Genomic DNA, 19,547 nt, shown 5'->3' with positions numbered 1-19,547 from the left:
ATAAGTAGCGTTCATGTTAACCCTCTGTCCACACACGCACACAGATTCTTCTGAAGTCTTTTGGCAAGTTTGAGGAGAAGGCTGTTGAAGTGATGAGTTTCTCATGTCTCTTCTCTGACTAAATAATTGCTAGATTTTATCAGAGTAAGAACTCAACAGACACTATGAAAGCTTAAACCAAGTTTATTCTTCCCAAAGGATCGAACAGCTGAACCGACAAAGACATGATTACGATAGTGGTGGTATATGTACCCCACTTTGGGTGGAGTCTCCTCCTCCTTGCTAAACATTGCATCTTTTTTTGCTAGGCAGGAAACTAAATGATAAACGGTTCCGTTTCCCTTAGTGACCTGTCCTCGACCCCCTTATCCACGGCTCTCTCCCCTTATCAGTACTGCCATGTGACCGCTTTCCCTGCTCTCAGCTCCTCCCAAGCTTAATTGCACCCACCATAACCCTTCGTCCTACAGACAGCTCCTGGTGTAGATCCTGGGCTACGGCACCCCTCATGTCTCTATTAGAACTAATGATTCATAATAGTTAAAGCTCACAAATCCAAACCCATCAATGGAGAGAGTTTAAACACTTCTGATCTCAGCGTTATAACGTGACGCAGACACCAAATGTGAGACTGCCTTGTTTCTTTTTGGAGCTGTACTACTTGTTAAATTCTGTCCTCTTAGAATACATACGGATCTCTTACTCACCACTGGCTCATTGTTCCACTCACCTCATCTGTTTCTCTCTCCCTGTTAGATTGCTGACCTGGCTAATGAGGACACTCCTCAGCTGTATGTGGCCTGTGGCAGGGGACCCAAATCCACCCTCCGAGTCCTCAGACATGGACTGGAGGTATGTGTACTGCTATTCCACCTCCCATCACACATTCACATCCCAGAAAGTGCTCACGCGCACATTCTCTTGGTGTGGCACATGCCACAGTATTATTTGAACAATGACAACATTTTAACAAAGTCATGCGAATACTCACTCACATGCACACCGGAAACCAGAGTTGGGACAGAGTTTGGGTTTTAAGTTTCTTGTGCTGTTGCTTTTCTCACACACCAGCTCATGTTTGAGGTGTTGAAGAAGCTGGATGAAATGATGATATGCATGTCTTCTCTGACAAAGCACCAGAGAGTGTGTAGTATACCTCTGATCTCAGTAGATCTCAACATGTTAATGCAGAGGTAACAGACTGGTAAATGCTTAGGTTAGATTACAATGAAAGTCTGATCAGTGATTGTTCCCTCCAGGTATCAGAGATGGCTGTGTCTGAGCTGCCCGGTAACCCCAATGCTGTGTGGACTGTGCGCCGACACATTGAAGGTGCTTCTTCTTTTTATTTAATTTTTATGAATACATCAACTAGTTGCAAGTTATTCTCCCTTCTACCTCATTACAGTCCACTTCTGCAGTATTTGTTTGCAGTTATTGCGTATGACATGGTTGTAAAGTGGCATTGTTTTATCTTAATACTGTCAAGTCTCATGTTGTAGTCTGGCATCAGAGTGCATTCTGGGGAAAGTCACTCAGCCAGACTATTCCCAGAAGTCATGTGATTTCAGAGATTTTTCCTGTCATGGTGTAGTGGCCTAGTTCCACTGTAGCTGCCTGTTAGAGAGAGACCTGTTCAAATGTGGCTTCACTTTCACTCTAGCATTCATCCATTATACAACACTTGGCTCATCCAACTGGTTAGCCTGCACAAGTCAGATATTGTAACTTCTACACACTGGGTTACAGATGTAGATTTCAAGATTGTGATGCCATGCTCTAGGTTAGTGAAAAAACAAAATAAGGGTATGAGATTGATTGTAATTTCTTAATGTATCAGATTAGGGCACAATCCTCTGATGTCTCATGGCAGGGTTTGTTGTGCTGTTGAAGTGATGAGTTTGTCATGTCTCTTCTCTGACAAATATCAATGGAGAGAGTTTAAAACACCTCTGATCTCAGCATTATACATACTTTGTGAATAAATAAACTCATCATAAAAAGAAATGTCCCTTTTTCAGGTCCCTGTCTTTCAAAGATAATTAGTAAAAATCCAAGTACCTTCACAGATCTTCATTGTAAAGGGTTTAAAAACTGTTTCCCATGCTTGTTCAATGAACCATAAACAATTAATGAACATGCACCTGTGGAATGGTCGTTAACCTCTCTGGGCTATGTCCCACCCTAGTCAACAGCCAGTGGAATCGCATGGCGCGAAATACAAATACCTCAAATGCTATAACTTCAATTTCTCAAACATATGACTATTTTACACAATTTGAAAGATAAGACTCGTTAATCCAACCACATTGTCCGATTTCAAAAAGGCTTTACAGCGAAAGCAAAACATTAGATTATGTCAGGAGAGTACCCTGCCAAAAATAATCACACAGCCATTTTCAAAGCAATCATATATGTCACAAAAACCAAAACCACAGCTAAATGCAGCACTAACCTTTGATCTTCATCAGATGACACTCCTAGGACATTATGTTATACAATACATGCATGTTTTGTTCAATCAGCTTTTTACATTAGCATGTGATGTTCAGAACTAGCATACCCACCGAAAACTTCCGGTGAATTTACTAAATTACTCATGAGAAACGTTGACAAAATACATAACAATTATTTTAAGAATTATAGATACAGAACTCCTTTATGCAAACGCTATGTCAGATTTTAAAATAGCTTTTCGGCGAAAGCACATTTTGCAATATTCTGAGTACATAGCTCGGCCATCACAGGCTAGCTAATTTGACACCCACCAAATTTGGGGCAACCTAAACTCAGAATTACTATTAGAAAAATTGGATTACCTTTGCTGTTCTTCGTCAGAATGCATTCCCAGGACTTCTACTTAAACAACAAATGTTGTTTTGGTTCCAAATAATCCATAGTTATATACAAATACCTCCGTTTTGTTCGTGCGTTCAGGTCACTATCCGAAGGGTAACGCGCGAGCGCATTTCGTAAAATACCGATAATATTCCAACCGGACAACGTTGTATTCTTTCAAAGAGTGAAAGAAAAAAATTTAGAAGTCTCGTGAACGCGCATCTCAGTCTCACTGTCCCCAGGCAGGCCACTTACAAACTCTGCTGCTGTACTTTGCCCAGAGACAGGAGACGCATCATTCTGCTTTCTGAACGCTTTAGAGAGCCAATGGAAGCCTTAGAAAGTGTCACGTAACAGCACAGATGCTGTAATTTCGATAGAGATGCAACAGAAGGACTAAAAATTGTCAGACAGGCTACTTCCTGCATGAAATCTTCTCAAGTTTTTGCCTGCCATATGAGTTCTGTTATACTCAGATACCATTCAAACCGTTTTAGAAACTTTAGAGTGTTTTCTATCCAAATCTACTAATTATATGCATATTCTCGTTTCTGGGCAAGAGTAGTAACCAGTTTAAATCGGGTACGTTTTTTATCCGGCCGTGAAAATACTGCCCCCTAGCCCAGACAGGTTAAGACGCTAACAGCTTACAGACGGTAGGCAATTAAGGTCACCGTTATGAAAACTTATGACACTAAACAGGCCTTTCTACTGACTCTGAAAAACACCAAAAGAAAGATGCCCAGGGTCCCTGCTCATCTGCGTGAACGTGCCTTTGGCATGCTGCAAGGAGGCATGAGGACTGCAGATGTGGCCAGGGCAATATGTCTGTACTGTGAGACTCCTAAGACAGCGCTACAGGTAGACAGGGCAGACAGGCGATCGTCCTCGCAAGGGCAGATCACGTGTAACAACACCTGCACGGGATCGGTACACCCGAGCATCACACCTGCGGGACAGGTACAGGATGGCAACAACGACTTCCCGAGTTACACCAGGAACGCACAATCCCTCCATCAGTGCTCAGACTGTCCGGAATAGGCTGAGAGAGGCTGGACTGAGGGCTTGTGGGCCTGTTGTAAGGCAGGTCCTCAATAGACATCACCGGCAACAACTTCGCCTATGGGCACAAACCCACCGGCGCTGGACCAGACAGGACTGGCAAAAAGTGCTCTTCACTGACGAGTCGCGATTTTGTCTCACCAGGGGTGATGGTCGGATTCGCGTTTATCATCGAAGGAATGAGCGTTACACCGAGGCCTGTACTCTAGAGCGGGATCGATTTGGAGGTAGAGGGTCCGTCATGGTCTGGGGCGGTGTGTCACAGCATCATCGGACTGAGCTTGCTGGCAATCTCAACGCTGTGCGTTACATGGAAGACATCCTCCTCCATGTGGTACCCTTCCTGCAGGCTCATCCTGACATGACCCTCCAGCATGACAATGCCACCAGCCATACTGCTCGTTCTGTGCATGATTTCCTGCAAGACAGGAATGTCAGTGTTCTGCCATGGCCAGCAAAGAGCCCAGCTCTCAATCCCATTGAGCACGTCTGGGACCTGTTGGATCGGAGGGTGAGGGCTGGGGCCATTCCCCTCCCAGAAATGTCCGGGAACTTGCAGGTGCCTTGGTGCAAGAACTGGCCAATCTGGTGCAGTCCATGAGGAGGAGATCCACTGCAACCTCTTCAGCGTCTCATCCCGTCAGCGGGATCAAAATCCAGCGAAAAATCATATCGCCAATTAGCATAACAAAATTTAATAATTTGAAAAAAAAAATAATAATAATAATTTGTTTTTGTTTTATAGATACACCTCTCCTGAATCGACCCACGTCATCCGATTTCAAAACGGTTTTACAGGAAAAGCAAATCGTTAGATGAGTCCATCGTAAAAAGCAGCAACATAGCAATTTTCCGACCAACCACTTGCATCACAAATAACCAAAAAACAGCTAAATGCAGCACTAACCTTTTACAAACTTCATCAGATGACACACCTAGGACATCATGTTACACAATGCATGCATTCTTTTGTTCAATAAAGTTCATATTTATATATGAAAACAGCATTTTACATCGGCGTCTGACGTTGACTAACTATTTTCCCGTCAAAAGCATCCGATGAAACAGTGCTACATTTTACTGAATTACTATTCGAAAACATGTTTAAAATGTAATATTGTCATTCTAAGATTTATAGATGAATATCTCTTGAAAGCACCTGTCATACCAGATTTAAAAATAACTTTACTGGGTAATCACACTTAGCGATAAAAGGGGATGCGATACTCAGAAAATGACCTAGTAAATACAGCTCGGCGCCATCTTGGAACAATCGCAGATCACATCTTATGTTGTATAATATTGTCAATAATCCCTTACCTTTAGTTGTCTTCATCAGAAAGCACTTCCAGGAATCCCAGGTCCACAACAGATGTATTTTCGGTCGAAAAAGTCCATCCTTTATGTTCCATTAGCAAGCTGTTAGGCAGTATCCAAAAGCTCTGCCGGCCGCGGGACAGCCGTGTCGGATAAAAGCTATTTTTTTCCCATTTAGGTTCGTTCAAACATGTCAAACGTTGTATAACATAAATCTTCAGGGCCTGTTTCAACAAGAGAGCCAATAAGATTCGAGGGGGACGATTTCAATGTGTTTCAAAACGTTTCCAAAGGTGGGGGTAGACAGGGCCGCTGGCGTCATAATGGTGATGGCCCTCCCGCTGTGACCAATTTCCAACGTGTCTCATTGACTGAGTTTCGACAGTAGAAGGCTCAAAACACTTTGTAAAGACTGGCGACATCTTGTGGAAGCAATAGGAAGTGCTCAAATAACGATAGTTCGCGGTGTGAATTATAGGCGACTACGTGAAGTTGAGTCCACAATTCAGAATTCCACTTCCTGTTTCAATCGGTCTCGGGGTTTTGACTGCCATATGAGTTCTGTTATACTCACAGACACCATTCAAACAGTTTTAGAAACTTTAGGGTGTTTTCTATCCACAGGTATTAATTATATGCATATCCTAGCTTCTGAGTCTGATTAGTAGGCCGTTGAAAATGGGCACGGATTTTTTCCAAAATGCAGTTGTCAGTGAGAGGACATTTCTTTTTTTTGTTGAGTTTAAATGTGGTTTGTTATTGATAATTGCTTCATGCATCAGATTAACACTAAACCATAGGTTTATTGAATGAAAGGAAGGGTCCAGAAATCCCCTTCGTGTGAAACTCTTACTCATTTAAACACCTCTTCTCCTCCAGATGAGTTTGACGCATACATCATCGTTTCCTTCGTCAACGCTACCCTGGTTCTATCTATCGGTGAGACCGTAGAGGAAGTGACAGACTCTGGCTTCCTGGGGACCACCCCCACCCTCTCCTGCTCTCTGCTGGGGGAGGATGCTCTTGTGCAGGTCAGTCACCCACACTACGCACGCCTCTCACAGTGGCCTGATGTTATGTTCTGGACGGAATACAATGCTAATGGTAGAAGTGAAGATGAAGTATATGACAGATTTAATATTGCTGTTGAAGTGATGAGTCTTCATGTCTCTTCTCTGACATTACAATGGAGAGAGCATAAACACCTCTGATCTCAGATACACAAACATTAGACACCCTGGCCAGGCACCTTCCCCAGCCCTGTGTAAACTGAATAACCCTGTTGTATAGGTGTATCCTGATGGGATCCGTCACATCCGTGCTGATAAGCGTGTGAATGAGTGGAAGACTCCAGGGAAGAAGACCATTGTGCGCTGTGCAGTCAACCAGAGGCAGGTGGTCATCGCTCTGACCGGAGGAGAGCTGGTCTACTTTGAGATGGACCCTGTGAGTATACTTTCATCCCCTGGGTGTCTAGTTCGGTCTTTGAGTTTGACCCAGTTTCATCTGCTTTTTGCAAATATCCAGAAGTCTCTCCTGCTCAGTGTAAAGGTTATATTTCTTCTGACAGTAAATGTTCATGATAACCTTCCCCTCTGTCTCTCCCCCCAGTCTGGCCAGCTGAATGAGTACACAGAGAGGAAGGAGATGTCAGCTGACGTGGTGTGTATGAGCCTGGCCAATGTCCCCCCTGGCGAGCAGCGCTCCCGTTTCCTGGCGGTGGGGCTGGTGGATAACACCGTCCGCATCATCTCACTGGACCCCTCGGTACGACTCTCACCGTACTCTGTCCAGCCCGTGCGATCTGTTTGTCTGTCTGTTTAGGATGGATCTGATTCATACTGACTACTCTGCGAGTTGGTAACAAGCACCAGATGTTCTTGGACAATTACAAGGAAACTCTTCTAGAGCTCGTTTTCTCTGCTCAAGTTTTTTTTTGCATTTCCAGCCAGGGTGGAAAAAACAAAGTTCAAATCCAAATAACACATTGTGAATATTTGCCCTCTTTTTAGCATGCGTTTATCTCTCAAAGCTGCGTTTGTAGCCACTAACCCCTCTGTGTGTTTGTGGTGTAGGACTGTCTCCAGCCCCTCAGTATGCAGGCCCTGCCAGCACAGCCTGAATCTCTGTGTATAGTGGAGATGGGAGGAGTGGAGAAGGAAGATGAGCTAGGAGTGAAGGGCACTGTCGGCTTCCTCTACCTCAACATCGGACTGCAGGTAAAATACACTATGACCAAAAGCTTGACGAACATCTCATTCCAAAATCATGGTCATTTAATATAGACTTGGTCCCCCTTTGCTGCTGTGACAGCCTCCACTCTTCTGAAAAGGCTTTCCAATAGATGTTGGAACATTGCTGCTGGGACTTGCTTCCATTCAGCCTCGAGCGTTAGTGAGGTCGGGCACTGATGTTGTGCGATTAGGCCTGGCTCGCAGTCGGCGTTCCAATTCACCCCAAAGGTGTCCAATGGGGTTGAGGTCAGGGCTCTGTGCAGGCCAGTCCCGTTCTTCCACACCAATCTTGACAAACCATTTCTGTATGGACAATGCATGGGTGCATAGTCATGCTGAAACAGGAAAGGGCCTGTCAGAACAGAAATTACAAGAGTATGTAATAATGCTGTTATTGCATCAAATTGGTGTTTTATGTAACAGAATAAGGGGTTGTTAGAACACTCATCTATGTGTGTTCTACTGAGGATGGCCCTCAGAGATTTACGATGCCTTTGGGTGATACCGCATTCCAGAGCATGAGTAAATGTTTCTGTACTGGGGTACCAGGGGGAGATGACTCTGGGGCCAGACCCTGGTCTCTACACAATGAGATACTGTCTGCTGTGAATTATAAGTATATTTCATACTAATCTTAACCTTGTGACCCATTCCATAAATCTGTTTGTCATGTAGCCTGAAGGGGGTGAATCTTGGCTATAAAAGACCTTTACGTTTTTGACTCGGGGCTCTGAACGATTCGTTGACCAGCCATTATTAACGTGGAGCACTCAATCGATTCACTTTATGTGTGTGTGTTGTATTGACCTGCTCCCTTATTAACAAGTGAATAAAGATTTAGTTAAGTATAACTCTGACTTATGTGCTAAGTTTCTCTCCTCATTTGATAGTAAAGAAATTAACCACCACAGGCCTTCCCCACAAAGTTGGAAGCACAGAATCGTCTAGAATGCTGTAGCGTTAAGATTTCCCTTCACTAGAACTAAAGGGCCTAGCCCAAACCATGAAAAACAGCCCCAGACCATTATTCCTCCTCCACCAAACTTTACAGTTGGCACTATGCATTCGGACAGGTAGTGTTCTCCTTGCAAGATTCGTCCATCGGACTGCCAGATGGTGAAGCGTGATGCATCACTCCAGAGAACACGTTTCCACTGCTCCAGAGTCCAATGGTGGCGAGCTTTACACCACTCCAGCCGACGCATGGTAATTTTAGGATTGTGTGCGGCTGCTCGACCATGGAAATCCATTTCATGTAGTTCCCGACGAACAGTTTTTGTGCTGATGTTGCTTCCAGAGGCAGTCTGGAACTCGGCAGTGAGTGTTGCAACAGTCCTGTTCTGTGAGCCTGTGTGGCCTACATGTCAGCGGCTGAGCGGTTGTTTGTCCTAGACGTTTCCACTTCACAATAACAGTACAGTTGTTCCGGGGCAGCTCTAGCAGGGCCGAAATTTCACAAACTGACTGGAAAGGTGGCATCCTATAACGTTGCCACGTTGAAAGTCACTGAGCTTTTCAGTAAGGCCATTCTACTGCCAATGTTTGTCTACGGAGATTGCATGGCCGTGTGCTCGACTTTATACACCTGTCAGCAACATGTGTTGCCGAATCCACTAATTTGAAGGGGTGTCCACATACTTTTGTCTGTATATAGAGTGTATATGTTCTCTGTGTTGAGGAAGAGTTTGAGTAGAGGGATATTGTGGTGCTGTTGAAGTGATGAGTTTTCCCATGTCTCTTTTCTGACAAATAATGGAGAGTTTAAAACACCTCTGATCTCAGCATACAGTATATATTTTCACACCTACACTATCAGTTACTGCCTGTTTACTTCTGCCAGTGTATTACTTGATATTTTGTGCTTTGTTGGAACACATACTAGAGCTTTTATTTGTGACGTTAACATGTCTGTCTTTCCTCAGAATGGTGTGTTGCTCAGGACCGTGCTGGACCCAGTGACTGGAGACCTGTCTGATACTCGTACTCGGTACTTGGGGTCGCGACCTGTGAAGCTTTTCCGCGTCAGGATGCAGGGACAGGAAGCTGTAAGTGAAATCCTATTAGTTGGTATGTTTTTGCAGCTTTATGGAGCTGAAACATAACATTGAGGCTGTGTGTATTTGTATCCTCTCTGACCTCTCCATCTCCTTCAGGTGTTGGCCATGTCTAGTCGCTCCTGGCTGAGTTATTCCTACCAGTCCCGATTCCATCTGACGCCCCTGTCCTATGAGACGCTGGAATATGCCTCTGGCTTCGCCTCTGAACAGTGTCCAGAGGGCATTGTGGCAATCTCCACCAACACCCTGAGGTACACACACAAACACAGAGAGAACTAAAGTAAACACATCTACACTGAGTGTACAAAACATTAGGAACACCTGCTCTTTCCATGACATAAACTGACCAGGTGAAAGCTATGATCCCTTATTGACGTCACTTGTTAAATCCACTTCAATCAGTGTAGATGAAGGGGAGGAGACAGGTCAAAGAAGGATATTTAACTTCTTGCGGATCAGTGGGACGCTCCCGTCCCATTTCGACACCTTCCGGTGAAATTGCAGAGCGCCAAATTCAAATTAAATTACTATGAATATTAAACTTTCATCATTTACATTACATTTACGTCATTTAGCAGACGCTCTTATCCAGGCGCTCTTATCCACTTCATCACAAGTGCAATACATCAAAATATAGCTTAACTTGTTGTTAATCCATCCAGCCGTGTCAGATTTCAAAAAGGCTTTATGGCGAAAGCAAACCATGCGATTATCTGAGGACAGCACACAAATGCATAACAAATCATTTTCAACCAGGGAGTTGCGACACGAAAGTCAGAAATAGCGATATAATATATGCCTTACTTCTTCTGTTGGCACTCCAAAAGGTCCCACTTACATAACAAATAGTCCTTTTGTTCGATTAAGTCCTTCTTTATATCCATAAAAACTCAGTTTAACTGGCGCGCTTCAGTCAATAATCCACTCGGTTACCCTCCTTCAAAATGCATACAAAATGAATCCCAAACATTACCAATAAACTTATCCAAACAAGTCAATCAACGTTTATAATCAAACAATAGGTACCCTAATACGCAAATAAACAATACAATTTAAGACGTTGAATCGTTATTGTCTTTACCGGAGACAAACAAAAAGAACGCACTGTCTCGGTCATGCGCTTTGAAACACTACAGCCAAAATGGGAGCCACTTAGAAAAACTACAACTTCTCCCTCATTTTTCTTTAAACAGACTGTTGACATCTAGTGGAAGCCCTAGGAACTGCAATTTGGGAGGGTTTCGCCTTATAATAAAAATGCCAGCCATTGAAATCAGCGGTAGGCTGAATTTCTTTTTTTTGGGGATGGTTTGTCCTCGGGGTTTCGCCTGCCATTTCAGTTCTGTTATACTCACAGACATTATTTTAACAGTTTTAGAAACGTTAGTGTTTTCTATCCAAATCTACCAATATGCATATCCTAGCTTCTGGGCCTGAGTAGCAGGCAGTTTACTTTGGGCACGCTTTTCATCCGGACGTCAAAATACCACCCCCTATCCCAAAGAAGTTAAGCCTTGAGACAATTGAGACATGGATTGTGTATGTGTGTCATTCAGAGGGTGAATGGGCAAGACAAAATATTTAAGTGCCTTTGAATGGGTTATGGTAGTAGGTGCCAGGTGCACTGGTTTGTGTCATGTGGTTTATCTCTCAAAGGACATCCAGCCAACTTGACACAACTGTGGAAAGCATTGGAATCAACATGGTCCAGCATCCCTGTGGAACGCTTTTGCCACCTTGTAGAGTCCATACCCAGACAAATTGAGGCTGTTCTGAGGGCAAAAGTAGGGCAACTCAATATTAGGAAGGTATCCTTATTGTTTTGTGTACACTCTGTGTCTATTGAGGAAATGTTTTCATTGACAAGGCTTGAAGGTAGAGCAGTTAGGCTGTTGAAGTGATGAGTCTTCATGTCTCTTCTCTGACAAACCAATGGAGAGAGTGTAAACATCTCTGATCTCAGCATATTCACAGATCACATCTCATTTTCTCTCATTCACCCTCAACCATCCTCATTCTCAATTATAATGCTGATATTTATCTTATGAGGGATATGTCCCATTTACTTTTTGAAATGTTATTTCTGTTCCCATTATGGCTGAGTTGTGGCATGGCACACTTGTTACGTGGTACACATCTTCTGACACTGCCTTTGTTTCCCTCTTAGGATTCTGGCCTTGGAGAAGCTGGGTGCCGTGTTCAACCAGGTGGCCTTCCCCCTGCAGTACACACCTCGCAAGTTTGTCATTCACCCAGAGACAAACAACCTGATACTCATAGAGACTGATCACAATGCCTACACAGAGGCCACCAAGGCCCAGCGCAAGCAGCAGATGGCAGAGGTATGGTTCTGTTCTGACTGAGAGGGAGAGAGAGAGGGCTGAGGCTACGTGTTGTACACCCAGGCTGTGTAGATTGTGTGGGCTGATATTATGAAAGCGTAGATATAAGTTAGGCAAGACTTCAATGTAAATAATTTACAATTTTTTTTTTTTTTATAGCACTTTTCTAAAACCCGAAGAGGCTTAATTGAAGGCAGGGTTTGAGGCGAGGAGTTTTATGCTGTTGACGTGATGAGTTTCTCATGTCTCTTCTCTGACAGAATAATGGAGAGAGCTTTAAACATCTCTGATCTCAGCATGTATACAGAGATTACACACAGTGTAGAGATTGACATGGGGAATTAGACTAATACTTTGCTTACACTTATGTAGATATCTCTCACCCCCTCCTCCCTACTTTTCTTTCTCTCTGTTTGTAACTGATGCTGACACCACTTTTGTGTTGTTCCCTTCTATAGGAGATGGTTGAGGCAGCTGGTGAGGATGAGAGGGAGCTGGCAGCAGAGATGGCTGCTGCCTTCCTCAATGAGAACCTGCCAGAGGCCATCTTTGGGGCGCCCAAGGCCGGGTCTGGCCAGTGGGCCTCTCTGGTGCGTCTGGTCAACCCCATCCAGGGAACCACTCTGGACCTTGTCCAACTGGAGCAGAATGAGGCTGCCTTCAGGTGAGGACAGGATGGATGAATGGAAAAGAGCTCCCCAGCTTGTAGTCCTAAAAAAACAAAATGAATGAATTCTGGTTCGTTTAGCCATTCCTATGGGGGAACTTAATGGAGAAAGAATGGGGTTTGGGATAAATGCCAAAATAAGGTCAGATCTTATACGTTTTGTTCTATGAGATAATGTTATGGCCCTATAAAGTCTGCGCTGCAAAAAAAGCAGACGGAATCACAGAATCCTGACATTTAAACGGAATTCAACAACATACATTTTTTTTATTGAAGTTAATAGGAAATCAACTTATGAAAATGTATTAATTAGCTCAAGTTAAACATAAGACGTGAACAAAATGCATCATGAACCATATACGAGTAAAGTCATTGTCTAAAATATTTTTTTTACAACGTCTGTGATGGATGCAGTCAAATAATTTGTTTGTTTGACATGGTGGGAACTTTTGTGAAACAAAAATCATTATGTGGGAAATGGCAGTGGAAATGCCTTTATGCGCAAATATTGATGTAATAACCATATCAAAGTACATTTGGAGTCATGCGATGATGTGTTGTGTGGTCCTATTAGGCTACAAATGAATTAAGTTATGATGAACTTCACAGGGTGGTGAAAGTGCACAGTGTCGAGCTTGATGCTTCTTTCCAAAAGATATCGAGGGTCTTATTCTGGTGACATGATGATCGATGCTTGGCTGCCATTTGACAAATAAAAATGTTGTTGCTCCTATCCCCGGTAATCTGCTGTTGCAAAAGCAGCAGCTACTCTTCCGGGGGTCCACACAAAACATGAAACATGACATAATACAGAACATTAATAGACAACAGCTCAAGGACAGTACTACATCAATAAAAAATAAAAGGCACACGTAGCCTACATATCAATACCAATACATACACAAACTATCTAGGTCAAATAGGGGAGAGGTGTTGTGCCATGGGGTGTTGCTTTATCTGTTTTTTGAAACCAGGTTTGCTGTTCATTTAAGCAATATGAGATGGAAGGAAGTTCCATACAATAATGGCTCTATATGATATTGTACGCTTTCTTGAATTTGTTCTGGATTTGGGGACTGTGAAAAGACCCCTGGTGGCATGTCTGGTAGGGTAAGTGTGTGTGTCAGAGCTGTGTGTAAATTGTCTATGTAAACAATTTGGGATTTAACACAATGTTTCTTATAAAAAAAGAAGTCTTTCCTCAACTCTTAGCCAAGAGAGACTGGCATGCGTACTATTTATATCCGCCTTCAGATTACAATGAAGAGCAAGACGTGCCGCTCTGTTCTGGGCCAGCTGTAGCTTAAACAACTTCGGGATCGGTGTCCCTTCCACGGGGCGGTTGAGCTAACGTAGGCTAATGCGATTAGCATGTGGTTGTAAGTAACAAGAACATTTCCCAGGACATAGACATATCTTATATTGGCAGAAAGCTTAAATTCTTGTTAATGTAACTGCACTGTCCAATTTACAGTAGCTATTACAGTGAAATAATACCATGCTATTGTTTGAGTGCACAATTTTGAACATGAAAAGTTAATAATAAACAAATTAGGCACATTTGGGCAGTATCGATACAAAATTTAGAACAGAAATGCAATGGTTCATTGGATCAGTCTAAAACTTTGCACATACACTGCTGCCATCTAGTGGCCAAAATATATACTCCACCTGGGCTGGAATAATACATTTTGGCCTTTCTCTTGCATTTCAAAGATGATGGTACAAAAAAAAGACTAAATATATATATTTTTTTCTTTGTATTATCTTTTACCAGATCTATTGTGTTATATTCTCCAACATTAATTTCACATTTCCACAAACGTCAGTGTTTTCTTTCAAATGGTACCAAGAATATGCATATCCTTGCCTCACCTGAGCTACAGGCAGTTAGATTTGGGTATGTCATTTTAGGTGAAAATTGGGGGAAAAAGGGTTTTAAGAGGTTTTAATTAGGTCTTTCCTTGCAGCACTCGACCACACGACTGGACAATAATCAAGATAAGACAAAACTAGAGCTTGCAGGACTTGCTTTTTTGAATGAATAACCTCGTCATGTAGACTAGACAACCCGCACAACCTACCTGCATTGCATCTCTGCCAACTGTTAGCTTGAGCACAGGTGCCGAGACCAGAGTGGCACATTTTATATTTAACTGACAAAAATGCGATGAAAAAGCATTGAACTTTAGATTTTATTCGGTGCATGAAACTTTCTCTTAAGTTATGTTTTGTGGGTACACACTGATTTGTATCCACAACAAGTCCATTTGGTGAAAATGTGGATTCTATAATATTTGCATGAAAATCACCAATTGGATGGAAACCTAGCTACTGATTCATATTTTCCTGGAACTTCCTGAAGCAGCACAGGAATGCTGTGCTGCTGGCAGATGGAAATAATTTCCCAAAATCTTATCAATTACATGTTAACTACAAATTAACATTGATTTATGTATGCCTACCTGACAGAATGCGTATTTGCATCAATCAAGTGGCAATTTATTTTGAGATCTCTGCAAATCACATGAGCGCTACAGAAACGCTGCTACCCAAACAAGGTTTCTGGCTAGTGCACACTTGCATTAAAGGATAACTGCACTCACATTTCTACATTTCTTCGATTTTTCCCAGACCACAAAAGTGGACTCCTGATGTGGTTAAAGCATTGTTGTGGACTTAGAACATCCAATTGAGTTGTTTTTCTATTAAACAGGTGTGATTTTGAGAGCAAAAACCTGGGAGAAACAGAAACCTGGAAAAGCCAAATCGGGGGGGAAAAACTACAAACAGAAAGAGGCAAAAAATGTAACAGATTTAATAAGGCCCTGTAATATCAGTCAGATTACATGACCTGTGCTTGTTTTGATTTACATACATGTTTCTGAAATGTACAAGTGACGTTTGCTGATGAAGATCTTATAGAACAAAATGTATAACATCTCCTAAGCCTGTGTTTAACACAAACCTTATTTTCGGTGTTTGTCAAAAAAAAAACATACATTTAGTCATTTAGCGGATGCTCTTATCCAGAGCGACTTACAGTAGTGAATGCATACATTTCATTTAATGCATTTTCTTTTTTTTTTTTTCTTTTTTTTTGTTCTGGCCCCCCGTGGGAATCGAACCCACAACCCTGGTGTTGCACACACCATGCTGGCGTTGCAAACACCATGCTCTACCAACTGAGCCACAGCTTTGGCCATCAAGCCATAGCGGAGTTAGCCTGTGTTAGTGCCAACGTAAAGACATTATTGCTCTCTGTAGGGAGATGTTATTATTGGCTCTGCTGGTTTTCCTGTTCAGATTACCAGCTCTTATGCAATTACAGAGACATTTTAGGTCATTTAAGGCAAGGTTTGAGGAGAGTGAAGTTGTGCTATTGAAGTGAAGAATTTTCATGTCTCTTGATTTAGTAAAAATTGAAGATGCTTTAAACACCTCTAATCTTAGCATTTTACACAGTTCACATGCAAAAGGTAGAGATTGACACAGGGAATAACACTTATCCCTTCCTGCTCTCCTACTTTCCCTTTGTGTTCTGTCCCTGCAGTGTGACTGTTTGTCGATTTGCCAGCGGAGGTGAGGACTGGTATGTGCTGGTGGGGGTGGCCCGGGACATGATCCTTAACCCTCGCTCTGTGGGAGGCGGTTTTATCTACACCTATCGGCTGGGAGGGGGAGGGGACAAACTGGAGTTTATGCACAAGGTGAGTGAGTGACAGAGGATATGACTAATCCAGTGGTTTCCTGGTCTTGTTGACCACAGCTGTGTGCACAGGAATTTCCCGGCTGTTATTTCTGAATGGTCATAATTGCCATTTGAGAGTCAGAGTACTCTTTCTTGTTTCCACCCCTCCGCTTTACCCAACTCCCTGAGGGACAATGGTGACTTTGTTGACGCATTCTGACTTTCTGTCCCTTTTCCAGTCTCAGCGGGTCTTATCAGTATTTTAGGCTTTACATTTTTTGTTTAACCATTTAACCAGGAAAAACCTTTTATTTAACCAGGCAAGTCAACTAAGAACAAATTCTCATTCAAAACAATTTGGCCTGCTTCCATGGCCTGCCAGAACAGCTTCACTGCGCCTTGGCATAGATTCTACAAGTGGATCTAAACCATGCCAGGAAAATACACACCACACCATAACATATACTTTATATCCCTCGTTTACTGAAGTGTTTCATTTGTTTGGGCAGTTACCGGTATGTCTACATTCGGGTAGGCCGCAGTTTGGGCAGCATGCGTGTCAAATATACAGCTTGTTGCGTTGTGGCCATAGACACGCAATCCATAGAAGGGTTTTGTAACCTCTTACCCTGGCAATTTGACTGTTAAATTGATAGAAACAATAGCAATGGATGCTAGTATGACTTGAATGGGAACTGACATCTAGGGTTGTAAAGGGTCTGAAATGTTCAATGGGATGTTAAGCCCTGGAATTTGGGGAACTTTGCTTAAATTCATCATAAAGTTAGCTTATAACAGTGAACCTTTTTTTGTGGGATACACATAAGGCAATTCTAGGTCTTGTGGCATATTTTGGTTAAACTACCCCCAATTCAATGGAATTGCAACCCTCTGCAAGCACAGTGCATTCTTCCATCACATGTACAGCTGATTCTCAAGATCTTGCACACTAATGAGATGCTACTGAGCCCACACTACTACACTGTCTGAGCCAAGGACTACATGGTTTCTGGTAAGTTTTGAATATATTTTATGACATATATGATTTTTTGTTAACCTCCCTGGGCAAGGTGGGACGTTTGTGTCCCACCTAGTCAACAGCCAGTGGAATTGCGTGGCGCGAAATACAAATACCTCAAATGCTATAACTTCAATTTCTCAAACATATGACTATTTTACACCATTTTAAAGACAAGACTCTCGTTAATCTAACCACATTGTCCAATTTCAAAAAGGCTTTACAGCGAAAGCAAAACATTAGGTTATGTCAGGAGAGTACCCTGCCAAAAATAATCACACAGCCATTTTCAAAGCAAGCATATATGTCACAAAAACCAAAACCACAGCTAAATGCAGCACTAACCTTTGATCTTCATCAGATGACACTCCTAGGACATTATGTTATACAATACATGCATGTTTTGTTCAATCAAGTTCATATTTATATAAAAAAACAGCATTTTACATTAGCATGTGATGTTCAGAACTAGCATACCCACCGCAAACTTCCGGTGAATTTACTAAATTACTCACGATTAACGTTCACAAAATACATAATTATTTTAAGAATTATAGATACAGAACTCCTTTATGCAATCGCGGTGTCAGATTTTAAAATAGCTTTTCGGCGAAAGCACATTTTGCAATATTCTGAGTACATAGCCCGGCCATCACAGGCTAGCTAATTTGACACCCACCAAGTTTGGCCCTCACCAAACTCAGATTTACTATAAGAAAAATGTGATTACCTTTGCTGTTCTTCATCAGAATGCACTCCCAGGACTTCTACTTCAACAACAAATGATGTTTTGGTTCGAAATAATACATTGTTATATTGAAATAGCTCCGTTTTGTTCGTGCATTCAGGTCAGTATCCGAAGGGTGACGCGCGAGCGCAAAAATATTTCATTACCGTACTTCGAAGCATGTCAAACGCTGTTTAAAATCAATTTTTATGTTATTTTTCTCGTAAAATAGCGATAACATTCCAACCGGGCGACGTTGTATTCTTTCAAAGAGAGAAAGAAAAACTTGGAGAATTCACATGAATGCGCATCTCCAGTGTCACTGTTCTCAGCCTGACCACTCACAAAATCTCTTGCTGTTTTTCGCCCAGAGACTGGAGAGACGTCATTCCACTTTCTGGCGCCTTCTGAGAGCCAATGGAAGCCTTAGAAAATGTCACGTTACAGCAGAGATGCTGTATTTTTGATAGAGATGCCACAGAAGGAGGACAAATTGTCAGACAGGGCACTTCCTGTATGGAATCTTCTCAGGTTTTTGGCCTGCCATATGAGTTCTGTTATACTCACAGACACCATTCAAACAGTTTTAGAAACTTTAGTGTTTTCTATCCAAATCTACTAATTATATGCATATTCTCGTTTCTGGGCAAGAGTAGTAACCAGTTTAAATCGGGTACGTTTTTTTTTATCCGGCCGTGCAAATACTGCCCCATAGCCCCAACAGGTTAACTAGTAAATAGTAGCCTACAGCAAAGTGTTTAAATCATTTCCAACTTAACAATTTCTGCTAGTTAGTTTTTGCAACCATATGGGTTTTAGCTTGCTTGAGCCTGCCAACTGAGGACTGTTAAATAACCTGTTTCCATGTTTCATTTAAAAAATGTTTCTTACAAAGGAGTTGATTAATCTAACTGCTTAACTATTTGTCTGTACATGGAATTGTTTTTGGGGTTTTACAATTTTTTCCTAATCTTTACAGGAAAATGCCACGGGCACTATCTGATGTGTGGAGACATTTCACTGCAGCTAATGTAGAAGGAAAAGCTGTGTACATTTGCAAATACTGTGCCAAATCATATGTGAAGAATGCAACAAAGATGCCGAATCAAATGGCCAAGTGCATACATTTCCCTCAGCGCTCACAACAAGCAACCTCTGACAAAAGTCCCTCTACTTATATTTGAGGTGAAAATGATAAATCAGACACCTTATCGATAGCAACAGCTCATGGTCCTCCTGGAATTCTTTTGACTCAATGGAGGAATGTGGTCAGGGAAATGATGAATGTCTTGCTCAAGCTGTATATGCATCTGGTTCACCTCTGATGCTCACAGGCAATGTCTATTGGAAGAGATTTCTGAATGTTCTTCGCCCAGCATACACCCCTCCAACCAGACATGTATTATCTACTCATTTGCTGGATGCAGAGTTCAAGCAAATCATAGAGATTCGAATGTTCGTGGGCAAGGAAGAATTAACTACATCTCCACCCCTCAACCAGTATTCTACAAGAGCACAGACACAAGGGACAACAGACACACCGGTATCTACATTGCAGATGAGCTAAAGGCAGTCATCAATGACCTTGGACCAC

At 42.3% G+C, this 19,547-nt stretch overlaps 1 protein-coding gene across 1 annotated transcript in view; it reads left to right on the top strand.

Moving 5' to 3' along the window:
- Nucleotides 1-19,547, top strand: part of sf3b3 (splicing factor 3b, subunit 3) — a 52,582-nt gene that overhangs the window by 15,568 nt on the left and 17,467 nt on the right. The window contains exons 11-21 of the mRNA XM_045688179.1: nt 757-852; nt 1,260-1,332; nt 6,097-6,248; nt 6,508-6,663; nt 6,829-6,984; nt 7,293-7,436; nt 9,374-9,496; nt 9,605-9,759; nt 11,676-11,850; nt 12,309-12,514; nt 16,071-16,227. Coding sequence (XP_045544135.1) covers nt 757-852; nt 1,260-1,332; nt 6,097-6,248; nt 6,508-6,663; nt 6,829-6,984; nt 7,293-7,436; nt 9,374-9,496; nt 9,605-9,759; nt 11,676-11,850; nt 12,309-12,514; nt 16,071-16,227 — 1,593 coding nt within the window. The remainder of the gene's footprint in view (nt 1-756; nt 853-1,259; nt 1,333-6,096; nt 6,249-6,507; nt 6,664-6,828; nt 6,985-7,292; nt 7,437-9,373; nt 9,497-9,604; nt 9,760-11,675; nt 11,851-12,308; nt 12,515-16,070; nt 16,228-19,547) is intronic.

Source organism: Salmo salar, chromosome ssa10 (genome assembly GCF_905237065.1).
Source record: "Salmo salar chromosome ssa10, Ssal_v3.1, whole genome shotgun sequence".
In the NCBI taxonomy this organism is placed as follows: Eukaryota; Metazoa; Chordata; class Actinopteri; order Salmoniformes; family Salmonidae; genus Salmo; species Salmo salar.
This window is presented reverse-complemented; position numbering and strand designations above follow the sequence as displayed.